The following is a 12,129-nucleotide window of genomic DNA, read 5'->3' as shown; positions in this document are numbered from 1 at the left end:
CATGCCCAACGGCCTGGTGAGCACCTCCTCCTGCTCCTCTCTCTGCTCCTCCTCCTCTCTGCTCCTCCTCCTCCTCCTCTCTCTGCTCCTCCTCCTCCTCCTCTCTCTGCTCCTCTCTCCTCCTCTCTCTGCTGATCCTCTCTGCTCCTCCTCTCTGCTCCTCCTCCTCCTCCTCTCTGCTGCTCCTCTCTGCTCCTCCTCTCTGCTCCTCCTCCTCCTCCTCTCTCTGCTCCTCTCTCCTCCTCTCTCTGCTGCTCCTCTCTGCACCTGCTCCTCTCTGCTCCTCTCTTTGCTCCTCCTCCTCCTCCTCCTCTCTGCTCCTCCTCCCCTCTGCTCCTCCTCCTCCTCTCTCTGCTCCTCCTCCCCTCTGCTCCTCCTATCAATGCTCTTCCCCTCTCTCCTCCTCTCTCCTCCTCCTCCTCTCTCTGCTCCTCCTCCCCTCTGCTCCTCTCTCCTCCTCCTCCTCCTCTCTCTGCTCCTCTCTCCTCCTCTCTCTGCTGCTCCTCTCTGCTCCTCTCTGCACCTGCTCCTCTCTGCTCCTCTCTTTGCTCCTCCTCCTCCCCCTCTCTCTGCTCCTCCTCCCCTCTGCTCCTCCTCTCAATGCTCTTCCCCTCTCTGCTCCTCTCTCCTCCTCTCTCTGCTCCTCCTCTCTGCTCCTCTCTCCTCCCCCTCCTCCTCCTCCTCCTCCTCCTCCTCCTCCTCCTCGCTGCTTGTTTGTTTATTTGTTTAACAAAAAAAAAGATGAAATCTGAAAACAATAAAAAAAAAACAACAAGCTGCTGAAAAAGTAACTTTGCAGGAGAAGCTCAGACGGTCTCCATGGAAACGGGAGGATGAACACACACCAGGGTTGATGTGTGTGTGTGTGTGTGTGTGTGTGTGTGTGTGTGTGTGTGTGTGTGTGTGTGTGTGTGTGTGTGTGTGTGTGTGTGTCAGGGCATGGGGGGTCAGCTGGGCTACTTCGGCCTCTGGCTGGACGGAGACTTCGGCGGCGGCCACAGCCGCGCCCGGCCGCGCTGCTCCACCTACGGCAGCCCCCAGCTCTCCGCCCGGGAGGACTTCAGGCTGGACCGGGTGGAGGTGTGGGGGGTGGGGGCGCCCCCCAAGGAGGAGGAGGAGGAGGAGGAGGAGGTGAGGTCTTCATCGCCCTACATAACGGCGTAAATTTAAAAAAGCTCCACCACTTCCTGTTCAGATCAGGCGTGACGCTTCCCCCCCCCCCCCCTCCCCCCACCCCCCCGGCTGTTTCCTCCCGTCACGCCAGGGCGGAGGTGGGCGGGGCAAGAGGAGCGTCCTGGACGGCGATCCGGAGGCCCGGGCCATGATGGAGATGACGGGGCGGAGCCTGCACAGCCGGGGGCTCCGGGAGCCGGAGGAGGACCGGGACCTGTGAGCCCGGGGGGGGGGGGGGGGGGGGGGTCACCGCCGTTCCCCACCCGTCCACCGGGGGGCGCACTACATCTACGTTGTGTGAAAAGAGACTTTCCCAAGGGTTTCCAGGACGTACTGGAAACACACACCTTCTTCCAGGTTCACCATCCCGTCGCCATGGAGACGAGGGAAATGGCCGCTCCTGGTCGCCGTAGTAACAAAGTTCTTCTGCACGTGCTCAGTCGAGCCAATGGGAACAAAGTTTCCTCCCGTGATGTCATGACTCCCGGTTTGTGTTCTCCTGGAGCTGGTGCTTTTATTTTGACAGTCACCATATCCTGGGCCCAACCTGCTCACTACGTCTTTCTGCCGTAAACACAAAAACAATCTGTTTCCTCCTGAGGCGTCGTCGTGGAAACGACTCCTCGGGTTGACGTTCATGAGGTTCAAGGAGGTTAAAAATAGATTTTTAGTGAATCGTGACTGAAAATGTACTGAAATTAATATTTATTCTGTGCGAATAACAAAGCGTGTGTCTGGTAACGTGACTGTTCTATTTAATGTGATGACTGTGTTTGTCGCTGCTGACTCAGCAAATCTGTGGCGTTCAATAAAGTAAGTAAAATAAACAAACCCTGCATCTATTTAATTTGCTGCTGCTCCATCATCACCGGACAGGAAACAGCTAGCGGGTTAGCAATGCTAATTTAATCGTGTGAAACATTGACGTGAGCGGAGTGACGCCTGACTGCTGTTATCGTTTTTGTCATTTTTCAAAACAAAACCTGAAAAAACAAAGTTCAGGAGTGAAAACCTTTTGCAGGTCTGAGGGACTTCCGGTAGCGGGGCTCGTGTGTTCAGGTGGACCGGAAGTGCCTCACAGTCAGGATGGCCGAGCGGTCTAAGGCGCTGCGTTCAGGTCGCAGTCTCCCCTGGAGGCGTGGGTTCGAATCCCACTTCTGACAAATGACTTTTGAGCCTCGAGGCTCAAACATTAAATATGTTGTGTTAAAACGCTGCGACGGCGGCAGTTTACACCAACGGAGGTGGTGCAACTTTATGAAAACCTGCTGCTCTGCTGCTTCTACTGCTGCTGCTGCTGCTTCTACTGCTGCTGCTGCTCCTCCTGCTGCTGCTGCTGCTTCTACTGCTGCTGCTGCTCCTCCTGCTGCTGCTGCTCCTCCTGCTGCTGCTTCTACTGCTGCTGCTGCTCCTCCTGCTGCTGCTGCTGCTTCTACTGCTGCTGCTGCTCCTCCTGCTGCTGCTGCTCCTCCTGCTGCTGCTTCTACTGCTGCTGCTGCTCCTCCTCCTGCTGCTGCTCCTCCTGCTGCTGCTTCTACTGCTGCTGCTGCTCCTCCTGCTGCTGCTTCTACTGCTGCTGCTGCTCCTCCTGCTGCTCCTCCTGCTGCTGCTCCTGTTCCTGCTGCTGCTGCTTCTACTGCTGCTGCTCCTGTTCCTGCTGCTGCTCCTCCTCCTGCTGCTCCTGTTCCTGCTGCTGCTCCTGCTGCTCCTCCTCCTGCTGCTGCTCCTGTTCCTGCTGCTGCTGCTCCTCCTTCTGCTGCCTCTCTACTGCTCCTGCTGCTGCTCCTGTTCCTGCTGCTGCTCCTCCTGCTGCTCCTCCTGCTGCTGCTTCTACTGCTGCTGCTGCTCCTCCTGCTGCTCCTCCTGCTGCTCCTCCTGCTGCTGCTCCTGTTCCTGCTGCTGCTGCTCCTCCTCCTGCTGCTGCTCCTGTTTCTGCTGCTGCTGCTCCTGTTCCTGCTGCTGCTCCTGCTGCTCCTCCTCCTGCTGCTGCTCCTGTTCCTGCTGCTGCTGCTCCTCCTGCTGCTGCTCCTCCTGCTGCTGCCTCTCTACTGCTCCTGCTGCTGCTCCTGTTCCTGCTGCTGCTGCTCCTCCTGCTGCTCCTCCTGCTGCTGCTTCTACTGCTGCTGCTGCTCCTCCTGCTGCTCCTCCTGCTGCTCCTCCTGCTGCTGCTCCTGTTCCTGCTGCTGCTGCTCCTCCTCCTGCTGCTGCTCCTGTTTCTGCTGCTGCTGCTCCTGTTCCTGCTGCTGCTCCTGCTGCTCCTCCTCCTGCTGCTGCTCCTGTTCCTGCTGCTGCTGCTCCTCCTGCTGCTGCTCCTCCTGCTGCTGCCTCTCTACTGCTCCTGCTGCTGCTCCTGTTCCTGCTGCTGCTCCTGTTCCTGCTGCTGCTCCTCCTGCTGCTCCTCCTGCTGCTGCCTCTCTACTGCTCCTGCTGCTGCTGCTGCTGTTCCTGCTCCTCCTGCTGCTGCTGCTCCTGTTCCTCCTGCTGCTGCTGTCTCTCTACTGCTCCTGCTGCTCCTCCTGCTGCTCCTGCTCCTGCTGCTGGTATGTGGTTTCCTCACACACACACAAAAAACAACAGCGCCAACTCATGGCCTGTCATGGTTACTACATCGTTTCCAAATAGTTCTGCCGTTACCATGGAAACGGACACGGTTTTCAAAATGTTGTGGTGTAAACGTGAAAGTTTTCTGAAACAAAGACTCCTCTTCCTTCTCTTCCTCATTAAACATTAAATATTAAATGTTAAACATTAAACATTAAATGTTAAATATTGACATTTAATCCAAACACTTCCTTTTTTGTTTGTTCTTCTACTTAACTAATTAGTTTTAAACTTAAGTCAACACTTAATTGATTAGCATTAGAATGTAATGATACATTAACCTTTATCAGTACATAGAATATTGAATATTTGGCGTTTCCTTTGCATTGGGCAGCTTTTGAATGACGCGCCAAACAAATATTCAAAGAATTACAGTAAACACGTGAAGAAAAAGAAGAAGTGACCTCAAATGGTAAATAAACAGCCTTCCTGCTTTTACATAAGGAGTTATTGGCGCGTGAGTGAGGAAGTAAAGCAGCGAGAACCAAGCCTCAGTGTGGAAAATACCACAAAATATGACAGCAAAAACACAAGAAAAACACACTAAATCCCTCCAAAAACACTAAAAATGCCACAAAAGACCAATTTAGAAACACGATCATGTGCAACAGTGACGAAATCAGTAAAAACAACCGAAGAAGAGTGAAACTAAATAAAGGGATTCAACTTCAATTCAATATATATATATATATTGTCTGCAAAATATGAGAAATATTACATAAAAAATGACCAAATAACAGAAAAACAAATTAAAAAAGACACAAATATAACACAAAACACCGATTTATAAACGCAATGGGATGTAAAAGTAGAAATAACGAGTCAAAACTACAAAAAAAAGCAAATTAAAGCCCGAGAAACTAAAGTCCTGGAGTTTAACTGAAGGTTCTGCAGAATCCAGTCCAATCAAAAGTTCCTAAAAAGACGCAACTTGTGAAAAAAGTAAGAAAAGTAAAATAAAACAAGAAAAACAGAAAAACAGTCACGAAATGTCTTTTAAACAGGAAAAACAAAACACCGTTATTCGCATGTATCGCGTCTTTTTAATGAGAAGAGCGTGAGAAGAGCGCGGCCGGTGAGCGCGTGGTCAGGTGTCTGCGCGCACACACTCACATGCACGCGCGAACACACACACACACACACACACACACACACTCCGTCCTTCTTCCGGACTCGTTTCTAACTTTTACTTCCTTGTGCGCCTCTTTAGAGGAACTGACCGTTTTGTCAACACTCTTCATCACCTCCTCCTGCTGCTCCTCCTCCTCCTCGTGCTGTGCCCCCCCCCGCACCGGAGGGAGGAGGGGGGCTCGAGCCGCCGGTTACCGCGGAGGAAGGAAGGAAGGAAGGAAGGAAGGAAGGAAGGTAGGAACGACTTGTTTTGTCTTTGAATTCAGGCTGAACGAGGCTGGAGGGCGAGGAGGGAAGTCCGCTGTTCACTGCGGGGGGGGGGAGGAGGGGGCGGGGCGGGGAGGGGGGGGGGGGGCGGTCACTGTAAACTACCACGTTGTCTCTCAGTCTCTCTTCAAACTACCGATGGAGGAAGTTTGCAAAGGTTTTCTGTGAGTCTGACTCTATAATCCACAGTTCAGGTGATTCTGTTGGTTCTATTGGTTCTGTTGGTTCTGTTGGTTCTATTGGTTCTGTTGGTTCTGTTGGTTCTGTTAGTTCTGTTGGTTCTATTGGTTCTGTTGGTTCTATTGGTTCTGTTGGTTCTGTTGGTTCTGTTGGTTCTATTGGTTCTATAGATTCTATTGGTTCTATTGGTTCTGTTGGTTCTGTTGATTGTATTGGTTCTATAGATTCTATTGGTTCTATTGATTCTATTAGTTCTATGGGTTCTATTGGTTCTATTGATTCTATTGGTTCTATTGGTTCTATTGGTTCTGTTGGTTCTATTGGTTCTGTTGGTTCTGTTGGTTCTATTGGTTCTGTTGGTTCTGTTAGTTCTGTTGCTTCTATTGGTTCTATTGGTTCTGTTGGTTCTATTGGTTCTGTTGGTTCTATTAGTTCTGTTGGTTCTGTTGGTTCTATTGGTTCTGTTGGTTCTGTTGGTTCTATTGGTTCTATTGGTTCTATGGGTTCTATTGATTCTGTTGGTTCTATTTGTTCTATGGGTTCTATTAGTTCTATTGGTTCTGTTGATACTGTTGGTTCTATTGGTTCTGTTGGTTCTGTTGGTTCTATTGGTTCTATTGGTTCTACGGGTTCTATGGGTTCTATTGATTCTGTTGGTTCTATTTGTTCTATGGGTTCTATTAGTTCTATTGGTTCTGTTGATACTGTTGGTTCTATTGGTTCTGTTGGTTCTGTTGGTTCTATTGGTTCTATTAGTTCTATTGATTGTTTAGTTCCATTGATTCTATAGGTTCTATTGGTTCTATTGGTTCTATTTGTTCTATTGATTGTTTAGTTCCATTGATTCTATAGGTTCTATTGGTTCTATTGGTTCTGTTGTTTCTATTGGTTCTGTTGGTTCTATTGGTTCTGTTGTTTCTATTGGTTCTGTTGTTTCTATTGGTTCTGTTGGTTCTATTGGTTCTATTGATTATGTTGGTTCTTTTGGTTCTGTTGGTTCTATTGGTTCTATTGATTCTATAGGTTCTATTAGTTCTATTGGTTCTATTGATTGTATTGGTTCTATAGATTCTATTGGTTCTATTGATTCTATTAGTTCCATGGGTTCTATGGGTTCTATTGGTCCTATTGATTCTATTGGTTCTATTGATTCTATTGGTTCTATTGATTCTATATTCTATTGATTCTATTAGTTCCATGGGTTCTATGGGTTCTATTGGTCCTATTGATTCTAGTGGTTCTATTGGTTCTATTGGTTCTATTGGTTCTATGGGTTCTATTGGGCCTATTGATTCTAGTGGTTCTGTTGGTTCTATTGATTGTATTGGTTCTGTTGGTTCTATTGGTTCTATTGGTTCTGTTGGTTCTATTCTGGAGGTGTTCTTCATCATCATCATCATCAGGCTGAATCCTTCCATTGTCATTTCGTCCTTTAACTTGAGTTTTTCTCTTGTTTCATATCGTTTTATGTCGTTTTGTTGAATTATTTGTCAGTTTTTTTTCAGATGATTGTTTTTCTACTGGTCTTTTCTTTTGTACATTTTGTGTTTTGTATTTGTCATGACGTTAACCAACGTCAGGAATTCAGTCACTTCATGGTGATTTTTACTCTTTCTGGTCTCGTCACATTTCTGCAGTTTTACAAAACTGTTTTCTTCATTGTTTTGTGGTATTTTAGTGCATTTTTAGGACATTTTGTGTGTTTTTTGTTGTGATATTCTTCATGTTTCGCCTCCTTTTGATGGTATTTCTTGATATGTTGCGTCAGGAAGCCATTCAAAGAACATTTCTGCAGTTTAAAATCTTTGTTTGGACGTTAAGAGGAGATTTTTCAGGCAGTGACCTTCGTCACTTTCTGGATCTGTGCTTGTTTCTTCTAGTTTCACTGAACTTTGCTCGTTTTTGTTAATTATTAAAGTCATTTTTTAACTGTTTTATGGTTTTTAGTGATCAAGTTGTTTTTTTTCTCACCATCGTATTGAGCTGTTTTTGGTCTTTTCACATATTTTGACAATAGTTTCTAATATGTTTCTGGTCTTTAAGACCTCAGGCGGTGGTGCCCCGCAGTCAGGATGGCCGAGCGGTCTAAGGCGCTGCGTTCAGGTCGCAGTCTCCCCTGGAGGTGTGGGTTCCAATCCCACTTCTGACACAGACCTTTTGAGCCAGTCTGGTCAAGAAGGCCCAAATACTCTTATGGTGGTTTTCCTCCAGTTTCTTCTCAACCTCCTGCAATAGTCACTGTTTTCTACTACATGGTTGTCCTCATACCAGGAACTGTCCTGATACCAGGTACTGTCCTGAGACCAGGAACTGTCCTCACCAGGTACTGTCCTCATACCAGGAACTGTCCTGATACCAGGAACTGTTCAGATACCAGGAACTGTTCAGATACCAGGTACTGTCCTGATCCTGATACCAGGAACTGTCCTGAGACCAGGAACTGTCCTGATACTAGGACCTGACCTGCTACCAGATACTGTCCTGAGACCTGACACTGTCCTGATACCAGGAACTGTCCTGATACCAGGTACTGTCCTGAATCAGGTACTGTCCTGATACCAGGTACTGTCCTGAATCTGATACCAGGTACTGTCCTGATACCAGGAACTGTCCTGATACCTGATACTGTCCTGATACCAGGTACTGTCCTGAATCTGATACCAGGTACTGTCCTCACCAGGTACTGTCCCGATACCAGGAACTGTCCTGATACCTGATACTGTCCTGATACCAGGTACTGTCTTGAATCTGATACCAGGTACTGTCCTGATACCAGGTACTGTCCTGAATCTGATACCAGGTACTGTCCTCACCAGGTACTGTCCTGATACCAGGTACTGTCCTGATACCAGGTATTTTCCTCATACCAGGTACTGTCCTGATACCAGGAACTGTCCTGACCAAGAACTGTCCTGTTGGATCGTTATTACAGTGACTGTCAAAATAAAACCACCCAGTTGGATTGTTATTACGCTGACTGTCAAAATAAAACCACCCAGTTGGATTGTTATTACGCTGACTGTCAAAATAAAACCACCCTGTTGGATCGTTATTACAGTGACTGTCAATATAAAACCACCCAGTTGGATTGTTATTACGCTGACTGTCAAAATAAAACCACCCAGTTGTATTGTTATTACGCTGACTGTCAAAATAAAACCACCCAGTTGGATTGTTATTACCGTGACTGTCAAAATAAAACCACCAAGTTGGATTGTTGCTACCGTGAGTGTCAAAATAAAACCACCCAGTTGGATTGTTATTACCGTGAGTGTCAAAATAAAACCACCCAGTTGGATTGTTATTATGGGGACTGTCAAAATAAAAGTACCAAGTTGGATTGTTATTACGCTGACTGTCAAAATAAAACAAACCAGTTGGATTGTTATTATGGTGACTGTCAAAATAAAAGCACCCAGCCTGTCTCGGGTCTGATTCTGCACCAGTTCTCAAGTTGGTAAAAGCTCCACGACTTCTTTTCGTCTCTGATTTCAGACTGATCCGTCTTCATTTCATCCACTGGTGAAGGACAGAGTGAAGGACAGATCAAAGGACAGAGTGAAGGACAGAGCGAAGGACAGAGCGGAGGACAGAGCGGAGGACAGAAGTCCCGATCACGGTGAGATCAATGTTTGACACGCAGCAGAGTGATAACAGTCAAATGGATCAGGAATCAAGGGAAACATTTGCATGAGACATGAAAGAGGCTTTTATTGCAGCGGGAAACCGTGGACGTCAACACCAGTTCTCTGAACAATGTCTCGCTTGTCAACTGACAGAATCAGTCATGCGCTCATTTCTCCGTCCGTCTAACCTTTTCCTCGGGTCAACTTCTCTTTGACTCTTTTATTCAGCCATCCCTTCATCCCTTCATCTCTTCGTCCCTTCATCATTCATCCATACAATCCTGCCTCTTTTTAATTCAACATTCCCTTAATTCATCAATTCATGTGCTGATGAAATCAATCCATCCATCCAATCATGAAACCTGTCATTGTCTCTCCATCCGTTTATCCGTCATTCATTCGTTCCGATAGTTGGGTTCTACTTGTAAGGTTCCTCCGACTCTGCCCCACCACTGTTGTCGCATAACAAAGTTATTTGAATTTTGAATCTCCAGCCGAGGAAGTCGGGGGGAATCCTTCTTCTTCGTGGGCGGAGCCTATGTGTGACGTCACGAGTTGTGCAGATCTCGATCTGTTGTGTTTATATTGGCTTGTTTCCTCTTAAATATCCAAGTTTTTACAGTGTTTTGAAGTTCTAGTCGGTGTTTTATGAGCCTTGATGAAAGATTGAGCCTGGAAGAGACCGGGAGACGTGAAAAGGAGCACAGGCGGCGTTAGCCGCTAGCTCACGCAGCTAGCGGCTAACGGGAGCCACTAGCTCGCGCGGCTAGTAGACGATCAAGTAACACCTGGACTCGTCTCCGGTGATTCCGCACAGTCGGAAAAGCGCTTTGACGTGTTGGATCCACGAAGTCGTTCTGCCAAAAGTCAGGAGCCTCAAAGCCTCAAAGGTGAAAAGTGGCGGCTGCTGAGGCGAGGAGACGAGGACGAATGGAGGACGAAGCGTCTTCTGCTTCCTCAAACATGTTCCAGACGGGGTCACCGATGGCAGAACCACCTTCTGTGTCTTCTTCATCAATCACTGGGTTTGAAATGACCATGATGATGAAATCTGGTTCAATTCAGCCTCTTCGCGGTCAAAACTCTGATCCTCCATAATGTAAACACAACTTGGGCGTGTGCACAACTCGTGATGTCACTCTGTTATTGTCAGAAGCTCCGCCCAGCAGAGGAAATAGCGCCGTTTATCGGCTATTTTCTCTCAGATTGCCGGGTTTTAACATTTGACCTTCAGCCAGTTAGCAGGAAAACGTTCTAGAAGAAACACCACAGAGTTTTGTAGGTGGAACCTTCATTTCACTGGGACTTTAAACATTCAGACTGGTTAACCTGGTTAACCTGGTTGATCTGGTTGATCTGGTTAATCTGGTTAATCTGGTTAATCTGGTTGATCTGGTTCCAGCGGCGCGGCGGCGGCCATGGCGCGGTCGCTGCAGTCCGGCGAGATGACGGAGTACAAGAAGATCGTGATCAAGCGCGACCTGGAGATGGGCGTGGTCATGACGGTGTTCCGCCAGAAGGTGGAGCGACTCACCGTGCAGGTCATCATGGAGACCCGGCAGGTGGCGTGGACGCGCACCGCCGACCGGACCGACGGTGTCCGTGAGTCCACACACACACACACACACACACACACACACACACACACACACACACACACACACACACACACACAGAGTTATATGTTTGTTGTGGTTGACACGGGATGAAAATGTCTGTATTTTCACAAAAAAACAAACAATTGCGACTGAAAATGACGACACTTTCAAATTAAACCCAATTTTACTGAAGCGTTCTGGTGCAAAAGGCCAAAATATAATTAAAGCTGCAAGCAGCTTTAATTATCGCGAAAGACCGCCCGTCGGGGGGGTGGCTATGAACGGTTAATAATATTTTTTTAAGTATAAAAAAAAACAAAAAACAAAACATTTTTTAATGACTTTTAGTTTGAAAAAAAACGGCGTCAAAACCAGCTAATTAGCTAGTGATTTGTGACCGCAGCGCCCCCATTAGGCCACCTACCAAATTTCAGCTCAATCGGACAATGTTTGTTAGCATGCTAGCGGGCCGCAAGGACCTGGAGGGGGCAAGCTAGCTCGTACCAAGTTCCGGTGGAGAACCAGGGCCGCGGATTTAGAGGTGCTGATCCTCATCCCAGGTGTTTGACACTCGGCTGCGAACCGCGCCAGTGCCACCCTGAAGGCCCAGGTTCGATGAAGCCAACAGAACCACATCATCTGCAAAGAAATGTCTTTGGTTGCGGTGAATGATTGCTTGTGATGTTCAAAATAAAATAAAATTTTAAAAAATGAAATGAAAGGCGTTCAGAGCTTAACTATGAAGTCAAAATCCACCGCGGAAAATAAAAAAAACTCTCAAATAATCTCAATTGATCAAAAAAACAAAACAACGATTTCATTTTGTCTACATTTTACTAAAAAAAAAGGTTTTGCTCAAAAAAAGTATGGTCTCAGTTAAACGACTCACAGCTGACTTCAGTAAGGTGATTGGTCAGTTGATACCATGTGGTATGTGTGTTTGGAACGGTGGCCTCTGATTGGTCCGTAACTCTCTGACTCATCCTGATGCGTTCAAATGCTGAAGCGGAGACGAGGAGTTTGGACAACTTTCTTTCCAAGATGTTAAGAAATTCTACCTGCAGGATATCTATAGACCAGGGGTCGGCAACCTCTAATGCTCAAAGAACCGTTTGGTCCCGTTTCCCACTGAACACAACACCCAGCGAGCCGCACACATTTTATTTTGACAGTCCCACAGGAAGACCATGCCAGGAGGACACGACACACAAAACCTCCTACTGGTCGACAACTTACAACTAATAAACTAAACTACATGAACTAAGCAACAAAAACACAATTATTACCTAACATAACCCCCAATAACTACATTTAAAACACCACAAACAGAAACTCCCATAATGCATTGCAGCTCTCAGCTCCTTTATCGCTCCACATTATTAAAATGGAAGATAAATGTGGGAGATGTGGATTGTTAGAACCATGAGTGTGATGGTGTGTCTTTAATGTCCTGTAGTTGTTGTGGAATTCACTAGAATGTTCCGTCACTCTCAACAAGTCTGCACAGTTTTACTGTGAAAGGTACAGGAAGCTCCCGGCTTCAGACACCAGTT

General features: G+C 47.2%; 2 protein-coding genes across 2 annotated transcripts in view; both read left to right on the top strand.

The window, feature by feature from the left end:
- Positions 1-6: 6 nt before the first annotated feature.
- meak7 (MTOR associated protein, eak-7 homolog) lies at positions 7-1,393 on the top strand (the record flags this gene model as incomplete). Its single annotated transcript, XM_080504829.1, has 3 exons — positions 7-16; positions 937-1,131; positions 1,265-1,393. The coding sequence occupies exons 2-3, from the start codon at positions 940-942 to the stop codon at positions 1,391-1,393; spliced, it is 321 nt and encodes a 106-aa protein (XP_080360955.1). The 5' UTR covers positions 7-16; positions 937-939.
- Positions 1,394-5,092: 3,699 nt separating this feature from the next.
- Positions 5,093-12,129, top strand: part of plcg2 (phospholipase C, gamma 2) — a 32,981-nt gene continuing 25,944 nt past the window's right edge. Inside the window, exons 1-3 of the mRNA XM_080504828.1 lie at positions 5,093-5,139; positions 8,848-8,971; positions 10,381-10,580. Of these exons, the coding sequence (XP_080360954.1) occupies positions 10,397-10,580 (184 nt within the window). The 5' untranslated portion in view covers positions 5,093-5,139; positions 8,848-8,971; positions 10,381-10,396. The remainder of the gene's footprint in view (positions 5,140-8,847; positions 8,972-10,380; positions 10,581-12,129) is intronic.

The sequence above is a fragment of the Blennius ocellaris genome, assembly GCF_963422515.1.
Source record: "Blennius ocellaris genome assembly, chromosome: 11".
NCBI lineage: Eukaryota > Metazoa > Chordata > Actinopteri > Blenniiformes > Blenniidae > Blennius > Blennius ocellaris.
Note: the sequence above shows the minus strand (reverse complement) of the source record. Positions and strands in the feature narration are given on the sequence as shown.